Source organism: Anser brachyrhynchus, assembly GCF_964034855.1.
Source record: "Anser brachyrhynchus genome assembly, chromosome: 22".
Classification (NCBI taxonomy): Eukaryota; Metazoa; Chordata; class Aves; order Anseriformes; family Anatidae; genus Anser; species Anser brachyrhynchus.
This window is the reverse complement of record NC_137715.1, coordinates 3,450,344-3,470,294: the sequence shown is the minus strand read 5'-3', so window position 1 is coordinate 3,470,294 and position 19,951 is coordinate 3,450,344. Positions and strand designations below refer to the sequence as shown.

Genomic DNA, 19,951 nt, shown 5'->3' with positions numbered 1-19,951 from the left:
ATGCCGGGGTGGATGTAGCTGCTATCAGCCCCTTGCCACGTATTTTTATTTATTTACTTTTCACCTTTCTCTTTCGCCTTCCCGGCTCTGCAGCGTCTCGCAAAGGAAACGCAGCAGCGAGCGGCGGGGGCTCCGCTGCACCCGGAGGGGACGGGAGACCCCGGCCAGCCCCGGATACCCCCAAATACCCCTGAATACCCCCAAACACCCCCGGGCCCCCCCGGCCCCGGTCCCGCCTCCCGGCCCGGCTCCTCCCCGCGGCTGCGCGGCCCCGGCCCGGCCCCGGCGGTGCGGAGCGCGGCGGGATGGTGAGCGCGGGGCCGGGGGGTGCGGAGCGGGGTCCGCAGGGGCCGGGGAGCTGGGAGAGCAGGGCTGGGGGCACGCAGCCCCCGGGGTGTCACTGACCGGGGGGGGGGGGCTCTCTGCCTGCAGGTGCCTGAGCTGGAGAAGCCCACGGTCCGCATCCTGCGGCCGGAGCGCGTGCTGGGGGTAATCCGGTCCATCAAGGAGCAGGGGAGCAGCAAGCTGCAGGTACTGGGCCCCGGCGTCCCGGCTGCTGGCGGCGGGCCATGCGTCTCCGGCGTGCTCGGTGCTTGCTTTCATCTCCCCCCTCCCCAATTCTGCAGCCCCCCCAGGCCCGTCTGCCCCCAGCACCCACACGCACGCAGCACCAGCCGCGCGGTTTGCTGTTTGCTGGTGCGGAAGGAAAAGCCCCAGACAAGCTGCGGGGGGGGCACGCTGTGTTTGCAGGCTGCCCCTGGCCGGGCCCTTTGCTTCCCTGTTATGCAAGCTATAAATATTAGCCAATCCCCAAACCTCCCCCCCCCACCCACCCACGGCAGTCAGCAGGGAGGATTAAGCCTTTTGGTGCTGATAAGAGTGCCTGGGGTGCGGGAGGGGTGCTGCCTGGCTCAGCTGGGGGGGGACATCTGCTTCGAGCTGGCAGGGACGCTCAAGTTCCCATCCACGAGCTTCTCCCGTGCTCTGCTGCAGCTCTGTGCTCTCATGTGCCGACGCCGGATTTGCATCCTTGCAGCCGGCAGCATCCTTGGCCAGGCACCGCAAGGGCAGAATGAGCTGGGTCCCCTACAGCTTTTGGTCTTCTCTCGCCCTCCAGGTCATCTCTGACTTCGACATGACGCTGAGCAGGTTCGGGTGCAACGGCAGGCGCTGCCCCACGTCGCACAGTGAGTTGAAGCCTTGCCGTCGGCTTTTCCTGCCCCTAATTCTGGGGGGGGTTTCTGTGTCTGTATCCGCAGCAGGTGCTGCTGTCACAGCCCTCACCTCCAGGCAGCCCAGAAACCATCTCGTGGTCTTTCTGCTCCAGCTTTGCAGACGAGACTGCCAGATGCTCCTTTTCCTTCTCATACTTGCATCCTAAAACTTTGAGCCTTTCTGTTTCTGGGCTACAAAAATGGAATTTTATCTTTGCAGATATCCTCGACAACAGTCGTGTTATTAGTGAGGATGGCAAGAAGAAGGTAGGTGCTGTTTTGCGGGGCTCTTCGTCCCTATGGCCCATCGTTTTGGGGTTATATTGGCCAATGGTAACAGAGGGGAAAGTAAAAAAGGGAAATTTAATTTGCATGCTCAGCTGTGGGCTTTTTTGGTCTGATAAGAGCAGGAAGTGTGTCTGTGTACTCCTCTGTACCTGGAGTATTTGGGCCAAGAGGAGACGCAGCCAAGCTAGCGGCGGATTAACTCTTCCTTCAGAGATCCCCAAATTTGCTCCGATTGAAGTGGTTTGGGCTGTTTTTGTTGTGTGTTGTGTTGCTTTGGGGGAATTTAGAAGTGCTGCGTTTGCTGATTACGGTCTCTTTAGACTCAGTGTTCGCTCTGTGTTCTCACTTGGGTACAACGTTCCAGTTAAAGGATCTGCTGCACTATTACTACCCCATAGAAATCGATCCCAACCGGACCCTGGAAGAGAAACGTCCCCTGATGGTGGAGTGGTGAGTGCGTGCCCGTGGTCTGCTGGTTCCCTTGGGGAGCACTGGGGGACACAGGAGAAAAAGGAAACTCCTGAGCCGAGGCCAGGCACGGAGGAACGTGCTGAGCCCTAGAAATGGTTCCCTTTGTTTGTAGGGTCCCCTTTAACATTTTTTGGGTGCGTGGCACACACTCACCTCATTGTGCCTGTCACGCCCAGCTGGCAAATAATTTGAGTCACTGGATGAAAAGCAGAAGCTACAAGACCTTGGAGAGAGGGGGGCGCTTTCCTTGTAGTCCTTGCCTTCAGGCACGGGAGTGGTGATGCTGGATCCCTGGCACGGGTCTGATTTCCCTGCACGCTGGTGCCTGATGTTGGTGCTGGCAGTTCCCTGGGTCTCACAGCACGTCCTTGGGCATCACAAAGTGCAAGGGACGTGAGGGCAGAGGATGCAGATGAGCAAGACCCACGTTTGTTGTTTCAGAGCAGAAAGCCATAGATAAATAGGTGATTATCACCTCCTGGCACCTTCTTGTCCCCGAGGACTACAGTGTGCAAGACTTGAACTTCCTATAGGCTTGGCAGCGATACCGGGAAGTTTCTAGCTAGTAATTTTCTGACTGCCTCGAGTTTGGCTGCCCAGGAAACTCACCTTGCTGCCTTTCCCTAGGTGGACCAGGGCCCACGACCTGCTGTCGCAGCAGAAGATCCAGAAGGGTGACATCGCCCAGATAGTCAGGGAATCGGACGTGATGCTGAGGTACGGGCTGGGGGGTCGGTGTGCTGCCTGGGGCCCTTCATCCCCTCCACGTAGTTCTCCCAGGGCCACGTCGCTGCTCGTGTTTTCGGAGAAGAATCCGGGGGAAGCTGAACTGATTTCTGACGGCTCGCTTCACCTGCTCGCTGCCGCTTTGATCTGCACGCCTCCTCCGAAGCGCAGCAGATGCAAATCTCCCTTCCTTCCTGGGGTTTAGCTTTGTGACAGCGAGCCAGAAGCCAGCACCGCCAGCTGCAGCCTGAGCTTTGCTCCCCGAGGCTGCGGGCTGCCCGGTTCCTGGACTGGCTCCTTCCTGCCCAGAGGCTCTTCCATCTCCTTTCATCTTGGCAAGGAGCACCCAGAGGAAGCTCCCTGAGCCTGGGCGGGCAGCTCCCCTCTTCCAGAAGAGATTTTCTCCCCACTCACTGGAACCGCTGAGCCTTATCCGGGCCCTTGACTCAGCATCAGGTTGCACCCAGATCATTAAAACATTGAACTAAAAGTTTTTGCTGAAGCCGGCCGTGGCGCTGATGTTCCTGAAAGTGGCGCAGGGGAACCCTGCTTTGAATGAGCTGCCGGTCTCGGAGGGGACGTGGCACCGTGTGTCCGGGTTTCCATGGGCCAAAGCTCCTTTTGTGCGTGGAAATCACGTGCTGGCAGACTGCGAGGCTGCTGCACGCTTGTCTGGTAGTCCCCGCAACCAGTCCAACCTGCCACGCATCTCTAACGGGTGATTTCGGAGCGAGCTGGTGGCACCCGCGCTGGTGGGCACGTGCCTGAGCTTGCTGTGCTGGGTGGCCCCAGGTGAGGGGCTGGGTGCTCTCAGGGGGCTCTGGGGGCTCTCAGGGGGCTCTGGGTGCTCTCAGGGGGCTCTGGGGGCTCTCAGGGGGCTCTGGGGGCTCTCAGGGGGTGCTGAGTGAATGGCTCACGTGCCGCACCTTGCTCCGTACCTCCCCACAGGGTTGTTTTGTCGACGTGGGGTCTGCTGGCTCTGCTGCGCACCCTCGGCGTGCACAGCGGGCACCACAAGGCCCCAGAGCAGTGTGTTTTTTGCAGAGCAGGCACAGGCTTTTCTTTTTGGGGAGTCCCAGGCAGAAACGTGAGCCTTGGAGCTGAGAGCGTTCGCAGCCCACGATGCGCAGAGCATTGCTGGGAGGGAGTAACGTAATGCCCTGTCATGGACACTTCTCTTCCAGGGACGGATTCAATGAATTGTTTGATCAGCTGTACAAGCACAACGTCCCCATATTCATCTTCTCTGCTGGCATCGGCGACGTCCTCGAAGAGATTATCCGGCAGGCCAACGTCTTCTACTCCAACGTCAACGTGGTGTCCAACTACATGGACTTCGATGACAGCGTGAGTTCGTGCAGCGAGCCTGCCGGGGGGAGGTTTGTGAGGCTGGAACGGAGGGCTGCGATACATTGAACAGAAATGCTGCTAGGATAAAAGCTGCCCATTATGAAGTGTTGGATCCCTCTAGGTAGGACTGGCCCTTTTCGGGGCCATGGGAACACCGTAAGAGCTTTGGGATGCCTCGCTACCTGCTGCCACCACAGGTAGCACAGGAGCAGCTGAGCATCAGTGCTCAGGATCTCGTAGGTTCCTCATCTTCCAAACTCACTTTTGGAGGCTGAAGGTGAAGTCTGTGTCTGTTGGGTATGCTCCGGGCTGGATGCTGGTCCGGCGCTGCACGCTCAGTGCGTGGTCAGCATGGAGTTAACGGACCGCAGAGGTCTTCCCTGATCTGAAAGCCAGATGTCCTTTAAAGCAGCTTGGAAGGCTTTGTTGATGCGGAAAGCCTGAAAAGTCCCAGTTCACATTAGAAAACGACCCGCTGTGCACAATGAAGCCCTCTGTTCCCACGGGTGGTGTGCTGGGGCAGGCGGCCTCAGGGGGAGCCTGGGACAGCGGAACAGCCCTGCCTCCTTCCAGGGCCACGCTCTGCCCTGGGGCTCCTCTGATTTTGGCTTCTGTAGCCCCTGAATGGCACCAGGGCAGCACAGAGCCCAGTCCAAGATCTCCAGGATCCTTCGGGTTCTCACCACATGGGATGGGCTCGTCCTGCAAAATGGGGCCCTTGGGGACTCCCTCCCTGTGTTTCGTGCATCCTTGGGCACGTCTCAGAGATGAGAGCTGTCATTCTGCGAGCATCCCCACCTTATCCCCCTCCCAGCAGGGGGACCGCAGCTGCAGCACGGCGATGGGATTGCTTTGGGATCAGCGTGTCTGTCCTGTTTGCACAGGGAGTCCTCAAGTGCTTCAAGGGACCTCTCATCCACACCTACAACAAGAACAACAGCGTCCTGCAGGGAACGGAGTATTTCCAGCAGCTGAGCGGCAGGACGAGCATCATCCTGCTGGGGGACTCCATGGGGGATCTGACGATGGCAGACGGGGTTCCCAGCGTGGAGAACATCCTCAAGATCGGCTTTCTCAATGACAAGGTGGGTGTGAGAAGCAGCCCTCTTGCTGCCGGAGCGTGAGGGATGCTGGATTTGTGTCGGCTCCCACGGAGCGTGCAAGGGAGCTGTGGAGCTCCTGGTGCACTTTGGGCATTTTTTGGGGTGGTTTTTGACCCCTCTTTTCTGTAGCACCAAGAAATGCAAGGGCTGCGGGTGCAGCATCTTCGTTCTCAGCTGTTCACAGTCTTCTTTCTCTGTGGTCCTCTCCTCTTCTCCCTTCCCTGGTGGCTGCACTGCAGGTGGAAGAGCAGAGGGGGAAGTACCTGGATGCCTACGACATCGTTCTGGAGAGCGACGAGACGCTGGATGTGGTCAACGGGATCCTCCGCTACATCCTTCTGGAGACATGAGCTGGGAAGCCAGCGTCCCAGCCCCGGCCAGGGGAACAAACGGGCGTCCTTCCACGGGCAAAGCCGGGCTGGGTTTTCTGGTACCTGCCTGAATCCATCCTGGTGCCTGGGGCAGGCTCCCTGCCCCGGCTGTTGTGTGTCGTGTCCATCCCGAACCTCACCGGCTGTCCTCCTGGAACTGGAGGGCTGAGATGCGGGAAGCAAGGAGCCTGCTCCTTGTGCCCCGTCTGTGCCGCGGCTCTGCTGCTTCCCTCTCAGACTTCATCCCAGCTCTGGGGGCCACACAAACCATTTGTGTTCAGGGGAGAGACATCCTGCGCTCAGCTTCAGCGGCTGAGAGCAGAAACGGAGGTGGTTTGCTGTTGGTTGAGGACAGGCCCGTTTTAGATTGACGCTGTTCGGTTTTAACTGCGCGCCCGTCTAAGAAAACAAATTTCTCTCCTGATGTCCTGTTTTCTGTGGCTTTGAGGTGCCCAGGCTGAGCTCCGGGCACCTCTGGGCATTGCCAAGCAGTGCTCCCGCTGCCGAAAATCCACAGGTCCCTGCGTGTCTTAGCCTCTGCTCCCTCTGCTCCTGCATAGTGCAGGACCCGTTGCCCACCAGGGCTTTGGGGTGGGAAGGGAAGGGAAGGGAAGGGAAGGGAAGGGAAGGGAAGGGAAGGGAAGGGAAGGGAAGGGAAGGATCTGCAGCCTCTGGGGAGGTGGGTGCTGGGGACCGCATGTGCTGGAGAAGGGATGGCATCTCCCAGGGCAGGTCTGCTTGCTGTAGGGGGAGCAGATCCATTGGGTTTCCCATTAGCCACAGCACTGAGTGGAAGCGTGTTACAGCTTTTGCTGTAAAAAAAAAAACCAACCTTTTCCAGTCGTTCCTGCTGTTCCCTGGAGCTCATCTGGCATTGCTTCGGAAAACAAGAAGTGAGTTTGTCTGATGAGCATCGGGCTGGCAGGGTTTGGGCAAGCGCTGCGGTGTGGCTGGGGCTGGGAGTGGTGTGTTTGGAGCCCGTGGGTGGGATCGGGAAGGAGCGGCCAGCTGCGGCGTGTAGGGTTTTGAGGAGCATTTTAGGTAACGGTGATTCCATCTGAAACTGCTGGGCTCGTTCTGGGCTCTTGGAGCAGCAGTAGAAAGAAGCCCTCTTATTTTTGTGGAACCTCTGATGACGTTAATGAAGAGGAAAACTCAGACAGCCCTGATTGCGAGCGGCAAATTGAGACCCTGCTGTGGGAAACTGCTCTCACCCCACCCTGGTGCCTGCTGTGCCGACGGCAGGGACCTGCACCTTGCGGTGCGAGCTGCGGTAAGGCTGCTTGGGGAATATTAGGGTCCAGCCCCGGTCCGCAGCCTGTCCCCTGCAGCATGTGAGTGGTGGCACCTTCTGGCTTGCGAGCTCCGGGTCCAGCCCTCGGCTCGCTCGCTGCCCTCCGTGTCGTGGGCTGAGAACATCTACCTGGTGAACAGCGCAGGCTCCCTTCGCTTAGAGGAAATAAAAGACCCAGGTGAGCTCTCCTTGCACCATTGCCCGGCCAAACGTGAATGTTTCATTGCAAAGTAACCTGACGCAGAGGGAAGCTTTCTGGAAACCAGTTGAAATTGTTTATTTGGTGCCACGTAGAAGTCATCGTTAGAGGGGCTCACTCTGACCCTTCGCACAGTTTCTGTTCTCGCATTTTTTTAATCTCTCTCTGCGAGGTCACGCTGTGCAAAAGCTCTCGGAGCCGGCGGGAAGGTGATGGGGACGTGCTGGGACAGACCTGAGAGCGCCGTTAAATTAGCTGCATTTAGGCATCGAAATCAAATCGGGCTGATTTTTCCCGATCCCTGCTGGCCGTGGCCGCGGGGTGGGGAGGATGAGGAGGATGAGGACCAGCCTGCTGCTCCCTGAGGGCCGGGGCAGGAGAGGCTTCCCTGTTCTCCAGGCTGGCAGCGGTTCATCTGCTCCCAGCTGTCCCAAGGGGCCCAGACACCGAAGCAGGGGATGCCCGTGAGGCATCAGGGTTTTATCCTGGGAACCTGAGCCGCCTCCAGCCCGTGTCCTAGGGGAGTGCAGCCACGGGCATCAGGGTTTTATCCTGGGAACCTGAGCCACCTCCAGCCCGTGTCCCAGGGGAAGCAGAGGCTGGGCCAGCAGCAGGGACCAGCAGGGAAGGCCCCTCTTTATTTCTCTTCTCCTTTAAAGATTTTTATACGTGTGTATTTAACAAAAACAAACAAAACCCACAAAAAAAAAAAACCACAACCCTAAACTACAGCAATACTGCCGAGGAGATGGAGGGGAAGCTCCCCCCTTCCCTGCGCGGGCCCAGAGGCATCGCAGGAGGTGCAGTCGCTGGCCAAGGACGAGGGAGCGGAGCTCAGGGACAGCCTGGGGAGGGGGTGCCACTGCCCCGACCCCCCCGCGGGGCACCAAGAGCAGAGGGGTCGAAGCAAGGCTCGGGGCAGAGCCGACAGCAGAGGGGACATGGGGCAAGGCTTGAGGGAACGGCCCTGGCGTGGCTTGGTCCAGCCCGGGGGCAGGAGATGTTTGCTGGAGCTGCGTGGGGGGGGGACACGGGGCAGGGTGGGGAAATGCAGGCACTGCCCCCCCAGGGGGGCACCGAGATGCCCAAGATTGTGGGTGCTTCCCACCTTCTGGTCTGGGCGCGTTACCTGGGGGCTGGTGAGTTTTCCTGTCCGTGAGGAACACATCAAAACCCCCTCAAATAATGGGGGGCACATTGTTTGTTTTTTTTTTCCCCTTGCAAGGGGCAGGGGCAGGTTCCCAGCTGGCTTCCTGGGGAGCCCGGCCGTGGCACGGCAAAGGGCAGTCCTGTCCCCGGGGGGAGCGGGGGCTGCACCTCACAGCTCCTCGTGGATCTTCTCCTGGTCCTCGTCCGACTTCAGCTTCAGCTCCTCGGCCGTGATCTTCCCGTCCTGGTTGCGGTCCTGGTTCTTGAACATGTCAGCGATGACTTTCTCGGGGTCGGAGCTGGGCATGAGGCGCCCCTTCCCTTCTGCCACTTGGGTCAGGATGAAGGTGGAGAACTGCAGGGGGGGAGAAGGGACGGGATGCTGCTCTGCTCCGGGCAGCAGCAGGGACAAGAGAAGGGGCTGCCCTCGCTGCCCCAGCCCTGCTGCACCCCGTTTCCAGCAGCGATGCTCCAGGCCTGGGCGTTTTTCCTGCCCAGCCCTTTGTGCTCCCAGGTGCTTGGGATCAGCAGCATCCTTTGGGTGCTGCCCCCATGGGTGGGCTCCCCGTGCCCCCCCCATGTCCTCCCGCACCCCACAAGCCCCCGTGAGGTTTGGGCACCTCATCGGCGGGGATCTGCCCGTCCTTGTTGAGGTCCATCTGCTCGTAGAGGTTCTCCGGCGGGTCCCCGTGCCAGATGAAGAGGTAGCCTTCGGGAACCCCCTCCTCCATGGAGATCAGCTCCACCTCGAAGCGGAGCACGGCGCTGCCTGGCACCCCCCGGGCTGGAAAACAAGCGAGGGCTCTCGCACCTGATGGGCAGCTCAGAAAACCTCCGGCCCCCGACGGGCGAAAGCCTTCCAGCCTCCAGCAAGAAAAACGGAGGTGAGGGAGACCCAGAGGGTTTCGGAAACCCTTGGTTTGCTTTGCTGACGTGGCTGTGGTGCCGTTCCCCTACCTCCGCTCTCCCCGTGGCCCAGGTGCGGGGGGATGATGAGCACCCGCCTCTCCCCGGCGCACATGTCGAGGAGGCCGCTGTTGAGACCCTCGATCACCTTGTTGGCCCCCAGAGTCACCTCCTGGGGGCTCCCGTAGTCGTGGCTGCAGGGGGCACAGAGAAGAACCAAGCGGCTGAGAAACCCCTTTGGACCCAGCGGGGGGGGTCCTGCCGCACACCGAAATCCTGCACCTTCCCTCCCGTGCCCCGAAATCCTGCGCCCCCCCCCCCCACCCTGCTGCCCCGTGGCCGCGCAGCCGACGTCCCGGTGCACGCACGAGGAGAAGAGCTTGGTGCCGTCCAGCAGGGAGCAGTTGTAGTGGTAGCGGACGAAGTCCCTGTTGCGGGTGGTGACGTTGCAGCCCTCGGGCCGGTACACGGTCTCAATCTCCACCGGGTCGGCCGGGTTGTGGAAGTCGATGACGTGGACGTCGAAGATGAGCACGGCTGAGCCGGGGATTTTGTCCCCTGGAAGAGGAGCAGCGAGATCTCAGCTGGGTGAGCACGGAGCTGGGAAAAACCTTCCCTGCTTTCCTTCCGCCGGGCTGGCGCGACCCAGCGATGCCGCGGGTCCGCGCCGCGCGCCCCTCACCTGCTCCGTTCTCGCCGTAGGCCAGGTGGGGGGGGATGACCACCCGCCTCCTCTCCCCCATGCAGACCCCTTGCAGGCCCTGGTCCATGCCGGGGATGATGTAGCCCTTCCCGATGTAGGTGTTGTAGGTGTGATTGCGGGAGTAGCTGCAGGGACAGAAGCCCACGGCGCTGTCGGGTGAGGGAACCGGCCCGAGCACCCAGCACGTGGCCCTGCTCCCACCAAACCTCGCTCCATTTGGTAATGACTTTTTTTTTTTTTTTAAATCCTTTTCCATACTCATTACCACCCTCTCCTCCCAGCTTCCCCGGGATTTTCCAGCTTCTCCTTGCTGCTGGATGTGGGGTGGGAAGGGACCAAGCGTGCACGGGGGCATCACCCTGCTTCCTCGCCCCGTACCTGGAGTCGAAGAGCGTCCCGTCCATCAGCGTGCCGTTGTAGTGGTAGCGCACAAAGTCCCCGGTCACGGCCCTGCGCTTGCAGGACTCCGGCACCTCCAGGTGCTCCAGGGAGACGCCGTCCTTGGGGTTGTGGAAGTCCACCAGCAGCACGCTGAACACCAGCGAGGCTTGCGGTGGGATCACGGTCCCTGGGGAGGGGGCACGGGTCAGCCTGGATGGGGGTCCCGCTCCCCGAGCAGGCTCAATGGGGCGATGCCTGGCTTACCATAGCCCTTCTCCCCGTAGGCCAGGAACGGGGGGATGATGATGCTTCTCTTCTCCCCGGCACACATGCCCAGCAGCCCCTGGTCCATGCCCTTGATCAGCCACCCGGTGCCCACGTAGGTGTCGTAGGTGCTGTCCTTGCTGTAGCTGATGAGGGGGAACGAGGAGAACGGCTTTGGGGCCACGCCAGCCCCCACAGCCTGAAAGGGGGGCTCCCAAGTCCTGCCCCAGGCCAGCATCCCCCGGTCCCCACCGTTCCCCGTGCCCCCAGTGCCAGCACCCCGTACCTGGAGTCGAAGGGGGTGCCATCGAGCAGCGTGCCGTTGTAGTGGTACCGCACGAAGTCCGAGTTCTCCACCGTGCGGTTGCAGTGCTCGGGTTTGGACAGGGTGGTGATCTGCAGCTTGTCGTTCTTGTTCCAGATGTCCAGCATGACCACGTCGAAATACAAGGTGGCGTCTGGGGGGATCAGCCCCGCTAAAGGGGCGGCAGCGAGGGCAGAGAGAAGGTTAGGGGAGAGCAAGGCAAGGGTGGCCGCCCTGCTGCACGCAAACGCAGAGCTCTGAAGCACATGTGGCATCTTCCCTCCCACCTCCACCGAGCAGGACAAGGGAGGACCTTTGTCCCCTAATGCCTGTTGTCCCTGAGCTCCTGCAGGGTGCTGGTGGATGGGGACCCAACCTGCCTGGTGCAGCTCTGAGCTCAAACCCTTCCAGTGGCTTCCATGGAGACATTTTTGCACGGGGGAAGGCAATCGCTGGGCTTTTGGGGGTGCCCTAAATGCTGCTGTGGGGTTTTCTTTGCAGGGAAACCAGGTGTTAGCCCCGTGTCCACCCTGGAAAGCAGCACAGTGCATGCACAGAGACCATCCTTCCCTGCAAAGCCCTGCCCAGGCACCACTCATGCTCACTTTTTAGCGTCCCAGCAATGGCTCCATCCTTCCCCAGCGCCTGCCGGGTGGGTGCCAATTCTCCATCCCCCCCCACAACGCGAGCTTTGCAGGTTTGCCCCCTCCGTCCCCCCCGCAGCCCCTTACCCACGCCGATGCTGCCGTAGCCCAGGTGGGGGGGCACGATGAGGTGACGCCGCTCGTTCACGCACATGCCCTGCAGCCCCCGGTCCATGCCGGTGATCAGCCGCCCGACGCCCACCACGCCGGCCACCGTGGCCCCTCGGTCGTAGCTGGGGGCGAAGGGACAGACCCGTCAGCACCGTGCGCTGAAGGGCAGACTGTAACCCACGGGGCTGAGCAGCTCCCTCCGCCTCGCCCTGAGCACCCACGCTGAATTTGTAGCTTTGCAAATGCGCTTTTTTAGCCAAAAACGTGCCCAAATCTCCTACCCCACGGCAAGGCTGACGGCGGGCTGTGCGGTACCCCTGCTAACCCTGGGCTCTCTCCCAGGTCTGCAATTCACGGTAACGAAGCATCCCCCAGCCCCTGTCTCAGGGCACCAGGCTCGAGGTTCCCCCACGTCTCGCTGGGATCGGGGCCCCCCCAACCCCATCCAGGTCCCCAGGTGCAGACAGAGCCCACGCCCCGACCCCGCAGCAAGCACGGAGCTCCCAGGGATCAATCCTGCCCTGCCCGCGGTGCAGCGGCCTCCCTCGACACCCACCGGGGCTCTGGCCTGCACCCTCGGAGGTGGGGGAGTGCAGGATCAGGCCCTGCGGGTGCAGAGGAGGCAGGAAATGACTTTATTTGGGGCTGAACACGTAAATATCCTCGCAAATTTCGCACGGCAATCTGGCCTGGAGGTCTGCGAGCTGCCGGGCTTGCTGTTGCTTCCCTGTAATTTTGCGTGTGCCACGTTTGCAGCGAGGAGGAAAGAAGAAGTCCCAGGCCTCGTTTTTAAACTGCAAATTTGTTTTTATTTTTTTTTTAAATCTTAAAACACAGGCTCCGGGAAGCAGCTGGGGGCCCGTTCAGATAAAGGGAAACCCTTCATCCCGTTTCATGTGCAGTGAATGCTTCTCCTGGAAGCACGCTGCAGTCCTCAGGACAAAGAATTATTTTAGCAGCAGAATTCCCCAGGCTCCCATCGCGTTTGGGGCTTGCAGCAGCAGGAGTGGCAGCGCGTGGCTGATTTACTTTCTCTCCCATTCACACTTGCAAGAAAATCGAGACACGCTGAGCCAGGAGCAGAATCCCTCTGCTTTTCAGGGGTCTGAAGAATGCCCAGCTGGAAAGTTTTTGTTCCCGAGCTGGGCTGGGGCTGAGCTCCAGCACAGCCCCCTTTGGTCCTGTGCTTTTGCCCTGTGCCTGATCCTACCCCTCCTCGCCTTGGTGCAGATCAGGAACTGCACCATCATAAACCCTGGTTTATAACCAGCGTGAGCAGAGCAGGATCGGTGCACAGGCCGAGGAAAACTACGACCAGCAAGAACCGAAGCCTGTTAGGTAACGAAGGGATTTCGCCGCTGCCACGTCTCAAAGTGCTTCAGGTATTTTCTCTGCCTGTGCAGTACATGCAAGCACACGCCTGGAGTGCAAAGCATCTCAGTTAGGGCCTGATCCTGCCCCTGCCTGAGATGGGCTTGCACCCGGAGGCTGCAGGCTCAGAAACGGGGCTGGGCTGGGGGCTGCAGCCCCGGCCGGGCTGTGCTGTCCTGGGCAGCTCCCTTGGGGCCACCCGGGTCTCAGCCCCACCACAGGCACCCCCAAAATCCCCCCTTGGGGTCAAAGCTGCGGGGCACCGAGCAATGCAGGCACGGGGCTGACGGGAACAAGCATCCCCTGGCCCTTGGGGCTGCAGTGGGGTGACACGCAGGGGGGCTGAGGGCAGCATGCAGGATTCCCCACCGCGTGGGGCGGCCGGGGAGCCCCGGCTGGGGCCGCATGCAGCTGGTAAAGAACCAAGGGCAATACCTGGAGTCAAACTTTTTGCCATCTTTAAAGGTCCCATTGTAGTGGTAGCGAATGAAATCCCCCATCTGGACTTCCCGCAGGCAGATTTTGGGGATATAGTATCTGTCTATCACCACGTCTTCCAGGGGGCCGGGGTCGCCCAGCCCCAGGACCCCCAGGAGGCTCAGGAGGAGGACGAGGCTGCCCAAGGCCATGGCGCTGGGAGGCTGCGGCCAGTGGAAAGGCTCAGCGGAGGGGAAGGCGCAGAGGTGGGGCCTCCCCGGCCCCTCTCCCGCGCCGATGCGAGCTCAGCCCGGCCCAGCTGCATTTCTGTACACGTGTAACGGGGCCCAGCCGTGCTGCCCTCCACCAGCCTCCCCACTGCACCGCCGGGGCAATTCCCCGAGCCGGCGGCAGTGGGGCAGGCGGAAAAAGTCGCAGCAGCAAAGCTCCACGTCAGGACTTCCCCCCCTCACCCCCCCCATCTTTTTTTTTTTTTTTTTCTCCCTAGGCAGTTCTTTCTGCAAAGGAAAAAGCTGAAGAGACCTATTTGGAAGCAAGTTTGTGCAGCTGGAGGTCCCATCCCAGCAGCCGCTCCGGGTCCTAGTGCTGCCTGCGCTCCTCCCAGCACCCGCGGCTCAGGACGCTGCTCCTCAGCCCCCAGCACTTAGCAATAGTAAATACAAGGAATTAACGGTTTTAATAACACCTACTGCTCTTCAGTCTGCCGCTGACAGATCTTTTACTGAATGGCAATGATTAAAAATGTGAAACTGTCCCTGTAGCAGACTTTCACAGATAGGAGTGGCATCGAGTGCTCGTACACGTGTTGCCCCACATCCCTCCTGTCCCCCCAAACTGCTGGCAAAAGTCGGGCGCTGTGGTAAGGGCCCTCTGCAAGCCCCAGGTAGGAAATATGACAGGCTCTGGATCTGAACCAAATCCCAGCCCCCCGGAGGCACGGTGGTGCTGCTGCTGAGAGCAGAGGCTCAAAGAGAGCAGCATCAGCTGCCCAGAGCCCAGACCTAGGGTGCTCTGTGAGTCCCTGAGGGTCCGTGCTTGGGCCAAGCCACCTTGGCATGGCTTGGGGGGACTCGGGGCTCTCCCCACAGCACAGCAGGGTCAGGGTCTGACTCTGGGGTGTGTGAGCGCTTACTCAGGGGGCTGGCATCCCAACGGGCTGGCATCCCAGCCGGCGTGCTGGCGAGCTGCTCGTTTGCAGGGAGGTGCTGGGCACTGCTAACGGCCTCTGCCCCACAGCCAAGAATCTCAGCAGCTCCCTGGCTCCTGCCCTGTGCCGCCGCAGCTCTCAGAGCCACTGTCCAGCGGCAGCGACGCTCTGGGCTTGGGCTGGGGCCAGCGTGGCCGTGCCGAGGCCTGGCGCGGCTCAGCCCCGGGGTCTGGCACGGTGCAGGGCGAGCGGCCGCCAGCTCGCCACTAGCCAGCAGCGAAACAAGAACCGGGCACGGCGTGGCCGGGGAGGGAAAAAGCTGCGCACAAACAGCCCCGAGCGCACCCCGGAGCCTTCCCAGGAGCTGCAGCCCCCACCTCACCCCGGCACCCCACGCTCCGGGCGCATCCCCGGGGAGGCGCAGCAGAGGGCGCATCCCCCCCCGCCCCCCATCCAGCACCTCCCCGACCCCTCGCTCCTCCTTGCGCGCAGCGCGCAGCCCCCCGCGGGCCTTGCGCCAGCCGCGCAGAGCCGCACTAAGACCCTGCGCGCCCGGCGGGGGCGCACCGCCCCTTCCTTCCCTTCCCCTTTCCCCTTCCCCGCCCGCCCGCCCCTTGCGCGGGGCGCTGCGCGGCGCTGCGCGGGCAATTGCGCGGCGGCTGCGGGGATGGGCGGCGCGGCGCTGGCGCTGCCGCTGCTGCTGCTGCTGGCGGCGGTGGCGGAGGAGCCTTGCGCGGCGCAGTACGAGGAGTACAGCGTGCGCGGCTTTCCCGCAGCCGCGCTGGAGCCCCTGCAGCGCGCATACGCCCGGGCGCTGGCGCAATACGCGGGCGCGCACTGGGCGGAGAGCGCCCGGGAGCTGGAGGCCAGCCTGCGCCTCCACCGCCTGCTGCGCGACAGCGAAGCGCACTGCCACCGCCGCTGCGCGGCCGAGGGGGGCCCCGCCGAGGACCCCCCCGCCGAGGGGGACCCCGCGGAGCGGGAGTGGGAGCGGGAGCTGCAGCTCTTCGGGAGGCTGCTGCGCCGCGCCGGCTGCCTGCGCGCCTGCAAGCGCGGCCTCCCCGTCTTCCAGCTGCGCTACCCCCCCGCGCAGACGCTGCGCGATTTTCAGCGCCGCCTGCCCTACCAGTACCTGCACTACGCGCTCTTCAAGGTGAGGCGGCGCGGCGGCCCGCGGGGGGCGCAAATGCCGCGCAATAGGGCGCGCAGGGGGCGTGCGGGGAGCCGGGGGCTGCCCTGATTTGGGGGGGGGGGGGAGTGGGCGTCCTGCAGCGCTCTGGTCTTGCCCTCACCTCCTTCCCCCCCCCGCCCCATCCTGCACAGCCCCCTCCTCTGCCTCTCATCCTGCGGCTCTGTCCCACACCCCAGCCCTGCACCCCCCCCAGTTTGCGCCCCTCATCCTGCGCCTCCCTGTGGACACCCCCATCCTGCATCGCCCCATCCCGCATCTCCACTCTGCACCCCCCCCCCCAAAATCCCGCTCCCGTCCATCCTGCATCCCGCTGCGCTCCCCATCCTGCAGCCCCCACCCCGTACCCCCCGCCTGGCATCCCCCCTCCCCGGGCTCCTCCATCCTGCCCCTGCGCCGTGGCACGTCAGCAGCATCTGGGACGCATCAGGCAGGATGTGAGGGGGTGTGCCTGCATCTGGGGGCCCTCGTGGCTGCCCCCCCTCCACAGCCTTGCATGGCCCTGGTCCCCTCCTCTCGCAGCCCCTTCTGGGGGTTTCTTGGGGGCTCCCCATGTCCCCCATCCTGCTGTGGGTACGAGCATCCCCCAGCACAGCTCTTCGTGGGTGCCCCTGGCCCACATGGAGAGGTTTTCCTGGGAGATACGGAATTTCTCCAGGTCAGCAGTGCCTACGTTCTGCCTCTGGCATTGCTGCTGTACACAGACTTCCCCAAGGCCCCCCAGCGGGGCAGAGCATTGCCTGGGGAGGGGGACAGAGGAGCCGCCCCAGCTGGTGGAGCATGGCCCGAGCTGGCGGATCCAGCAGTGCTGACCACTGCAGGACGCGTGTCGGGATGCTCCATCGGGGAGAGGCGCTTGCCCAGGCTCACGGTGCACACGTGGAGGGATCGGTTTGAGGTGTCCTCCCTTGCCAGAGCTGTGCTGGCAGGGGACGCTGTCCCTCCCCAGATGCCACGAGTGTGCTGGGCCCCCGCTGCGCCGCGGGCTGGGCTGGCTGCTGGTGCAGAGGCTGCTTTAGTCCTGGGCGCTGCTGCCCCCCTCACCTGGCAGTGACGAGGGGACAGCCTGGCCTAGATACTTAATGTGTTTTCCTCTCGGTTGCTCTGGCTAAAATCCATGTAATGGATGCTTCGTCCAACCCCCCCCAATCTCAATTCCCCGAAATTGCAACCTGAGAGCTCAGAAAAGCAGCAGAAGCGTGGGGGCAGCTCGCTGGGCTGGCGGCAGTGCTGGAGAAGAGGGGACACGTGGGACAAACCCGAGCCACGTGGATTGCTGCCGGTGGGACACGGGGGTCCCCGAGGGGCAGAGCCGTCCCTGCTCCCACCATGGACACGGGGAGAGAGGTTGACATGTCTCAATACAAGCGGTTGCATCAGCTGGATTTATCTGCCTTGTCTGTGGTCCTGCATCCTGTCCAGCCACTGCTGCCAGGGGACGATTGGGCTTGGGGCTGGCACCGTGGACGCTGGGCTATCCCCTCCTGAGAAGCAGCCTTCTGCCCTGGGCCACTTCCCTGTGCTGCCCTGGGGCTCTGGCTGGGCTGTGGTGCTGGGTGCTGAGACCCGGCAGCTGCAGCATCGCCCCGGCTGCCCCCGCCAGCCCGTCCCCCATGCCCCCGCTCTTCCTCTTCTCCCCAGTCCAACAAGATCGAGAAAGCGGTGTCCGCTGCTCACACCTTCCTGCAGAAGAACCCCAAGCACGAGATGACCTTGAAGTACCTGAACTATTACAGGACGATGGTGGATGTGGACGAGTACCTCGTCGACCTGGAGGCTCAGCCCTATGAGGTGAGGGGGGGACGGGGCTGGGGTGGGACAGGGACACCCCGTGGGGACGGGAGCTCCGTGTGTGCCTGGCTGGCGAAGCCCATCCTGCTGAACACAGAAGCATCGAGCCCAGCTGAGCCCTGGCTTGCCAACCTTCCTGCCCCAAAAAAGCATCTCTGTGGGGCCGGTGCCTGGGATGAAGCTGTGCCCGGGGGAGCAAGGCAGGTCTGGTGTCTGCGCCACCCGGCGTGGGACTGGGCACCGTGCTCAGCGCTCGGCGAGGAGATGAGCGGAGCCCTCTCGGTCCCCTGCAGCCGATTTTCGTGCGGTCGGTGAAGCTGTACAACAACGGGGATTTCCGGAGCAGTGCAGCCGACATGGAGCAGGCGCTGGCCGAGTACTACAAGGCGTACGAGGACTGCCTGGCCGGCTGCGAGGGTGCCTACGAGCTGCAGGAGTTCAAGGACTTCTACCCCGCCATCGCAGGTGGGTGGGTGGGCAGGCGGTGGGGCTGGGGGGCCGGTTTGGGGCACAAAACCCGCCTCTGACACCTCTCCCCAGATCACTTTGTGAGCGTGCTGCAGTGCAAGGTGGACTGCGAGACCGAGCTGACCCCCAACGTGGGCGGCTACTTCGTGGAGAAGTTCGTGGCCACCATGTACCACTACCTGCAGTTCGCCTACTACAAGCGTGAGTGCCAGCCGGGAGCTGGGGGGACTGCGCCCCTGGGGTGTGCTGGTGTCACCCCCCCACCCCGTGTCACCCTTCCCCATGTCACGCCGCCGCTGCTCCCCGCAGTGAACGACGTGCGGGACGCGGTGCGCAGCGTCTCCAGCTACATGCTCTTCGACCCGGACGATGCGGTGATGCAGCAGAACTTGGTCTACTACCGCTTCCACCGCGAGCGCTGGCACCTGCAGGAGGAGGACTTCGAGCCCCGGCCGGTGAGAGCCCCCCCCCCCAGGCCCCCACCCTGTGGTTCGGGCATTTTGGGGGGGCTGACGTGGCCCCTGCTCCCCCCCTGTGCCCAGGAAGCCGTGCGCTACTACAACCGGACAGCCGTCCAGAAGAAGATGCTGGACTTCGCCAGGCAGTACCTGCAGGCTGATGATGAGGTAGGTGACGGCCCTGGCTTGGGGCACTTTTGGGTGCTTTTGGGTCCTTCCTTGGGGGCCTGACCCCAGAAGGGGCCGTAGTAGGCGCACATTTGGCCGCGCTGCTTCCTCCTCCCCGTCCCGTGCTGCAGATGGAGGTGGACGACGGCGAGGAGCCGGACCCGCGGGACCTGCCCTCGGACGGCGAGTTTGAGGGCGAAGGCGACTACGAGGAAGGCTTCTTCGCGGAGTGGTGGCAGGAGCCCAAGACCAAGGGGGACAAAGCTGACGAAGGTTCCTGATGCCGTGGCCGGGGGGATCGTGCCTTGGGGCATAGGGTGGCCGCTGCCTGTCCCCCGGTGCCACCGAGCCCTCCTTGTTTGCAGAGAGCCTCTGATGAGCCAGGCGAAGGGGACCCCGGCCCTGACGGAGCTGGACGGTGGTGGCCCAGCGATGCCATCCTGGGGACGCCGGGCTTCAGGCTCCTGCCAGCTGCTGCACAGAAACTCAGGCTCACCGGGAAGGGCTGATCCTGCCCGGTGCCCACCGCAGGGCTGCCTCTGCCTCCTGGACATCCGCTGCCCCGAGTCCCAGCGGTGGAGTGGTGGCACCTCCGCACCACCGTGCCTGGCAGGGTGCCCCCCTGAGCCACCCGTCCCCGATGTCCCCAGGAGCCCTGGTGCCAGCGGTCCCCCACAGCACTGGGGTTTGCCGTCCCCACTTGGCTCCTCCCCAGGAGCCGTGGATGGGTGCCGGGACCCAACCCTTGTGCTGTCACGAGGCGTTCAGTGGGTTTCCCTGCGCTGGGTGCGACGCACGTCGGTCCTGGGCATCCTCGGAGCTCAGCCGGGGCTCCTGCCCTGGGGCTTCCAGCATCCCACCAGCAGCTCGCAGAGCCCTGGACCCCCTCAGAGCCCGTGGCCCGGTGCTGCAGCGGGGGTCCTGGTGCTGCAGCGGGGGTCCCGGGGCTGCAGCAGGGATCCCGGTGCTGCAGCATCCCCGTGCCAGCGCGTGGCTGCAGCCTGGAGGGGCTGCATCGCCCGTGCCCCGCGTGTGCCTTGAACTCTCACCATGCCAGCCCTCCGTAGCCTTAAGCTCCATTAATTTAATACTTCCCGTCTTGCACAGTTGCTTTTTTTTTTTTTTAATTATTATTTTACTGGTGCTGAACTTTTAATAAAATCCGGACCGGTCTTTTGACAGCTGCCTCTGCCTTGGGGCTCCCTGGAGCTGGGGTGTGCCCGTGGTAGGAGAGGCCCCACAGCAGGCAGGGGTGCCGGGTGCCCCAGCAAAGCAGGGAAGACCCCAAAAAAGGGCAGGGGGATGCCTGGGGGGGGCTGGGACCCCCTGAATTGTGCCAGGTGTGGCTGGAGGCACCGTGCATCACCCCAGTAGCACGTGCAGCATCTGGTGGTCGGCTGGGGAGGGGGCTGCACGCATCACCCCAATACCGGTCCTTGGGGT

The 19,951-nt window shown here is 62.6% G+C and overlaps 3 protein-coding genes across 6 annotated transcripts; 2 read left to right on the top strand and 1 right to left on the bottom strand.

Moving 5' to 3' along the window:
* NT5C3B (5'-nucleotidase, cytosolic IIIB) lies at positions 1-5,947 on the top strand. Of its 2 annotated transcripts, none has more exons than XM_080565248.1 (9): positions 1-39; positions 433-531; positions 1,118-1,187; positions 1,435-1,481; positions 1,867-1,952; positions 2,601-2,690; positions 3,884-4,046; positions 4,934-5,134; positions 5,392-5,947. In XM_080565248.1, the coding sequence occupies exons 3-9, from the start codon at positions 1,136-1,138 to the stop codon at positions 5,500-5,502; spliced, it is 750 nt and encodes a 249-aa protein (XP_080421374.1). In that variant the 5' UTR covers positions 1-39; positions 433-531; positions 1,118-1,135; the 3' UTR covers positions 5,503-5,947. The 2 variants fall into 2 exon arrangements, with proteins under 2 accessions (XP_080421374.1, XP_080421373.1); XM_080565247.1 differs by lacking the exon at positions 1-39 and adding an exon at positions 141-308.
* A 1,131-nt stretch (positions 5,948-7,078) lies between these two features.
* On the bottom strand, positions 7,079-13,702 carry FKBP10 (FKBP prolyl isomerase 10). Of its 3 annotated transcripts, none has more exons than XR_013941554.1 (11): positions 13,285-13,702; positions 11,455-11,600; positions 10,706-10,895; positions 10,420-10,565; positions 10,153-10,342; positions 9,754-9,899; positions 9,440-9,629; positions 9,123-9,265; positions 8,786-8,949; positions 7,577-8,520; positions 7,079-7,509 (listed from the first exon to the last, which is right to left on the bottom strand). XR_013941554.1 is itself a non-coding variant. In XM_080565241.1 (10 exons), exons 1-10 carry the CDS (start codon positions 13,476-13,478, stop codon positions 8,335-8,337), a joined length of 1,695 nt encoding a protein of 564 aa, XP_080421367.1. In that variant the 5' UTR covers positions 13,479-13,702; the 3' UTR covers positions 7,079-8,334. The 3 variants fall into 3 exon arrangements, 1 of the variants encoding a protein (XP_080421367.1); XR_013941555.1 differs by having other exon boundaries at positions 7,079-7,518; positions 7,586-8,520; XM_080565241.1 differs by having other exon boundaries at positions 7,079-8,520.
* A 1,316-nt stretch (positions 13,703-15,018) lies between these two features.
* On the top strand, positions 15,019-19,687 carry P3H4 (prolyl 3-hydroxylase family member 4 (inactive)). Its single transcript, XM_080565242.1, has 8 exons — positions 15,019-15,587; positions 17,265-17,414; positions 17,708-17,879; positions 17,955-18,083; positions 18,192-18,337; positions 18,425-18,508; positions 18,640-18,781; positions 18,874-19,687. Exons 1-8 carry the CDS (start codon positions 15,102-15,104, stop codon positions 18,882-18,884), a joined length of 1,320 nt encoding a protein of 439 aa, XP_080421368.1. The 5' UTR covers positions 15,019-15,101; the 3' UTR covers positions 18,885-19,687.
* Positions 19,688-19,951: the final 264 nt, after the last annotated feature.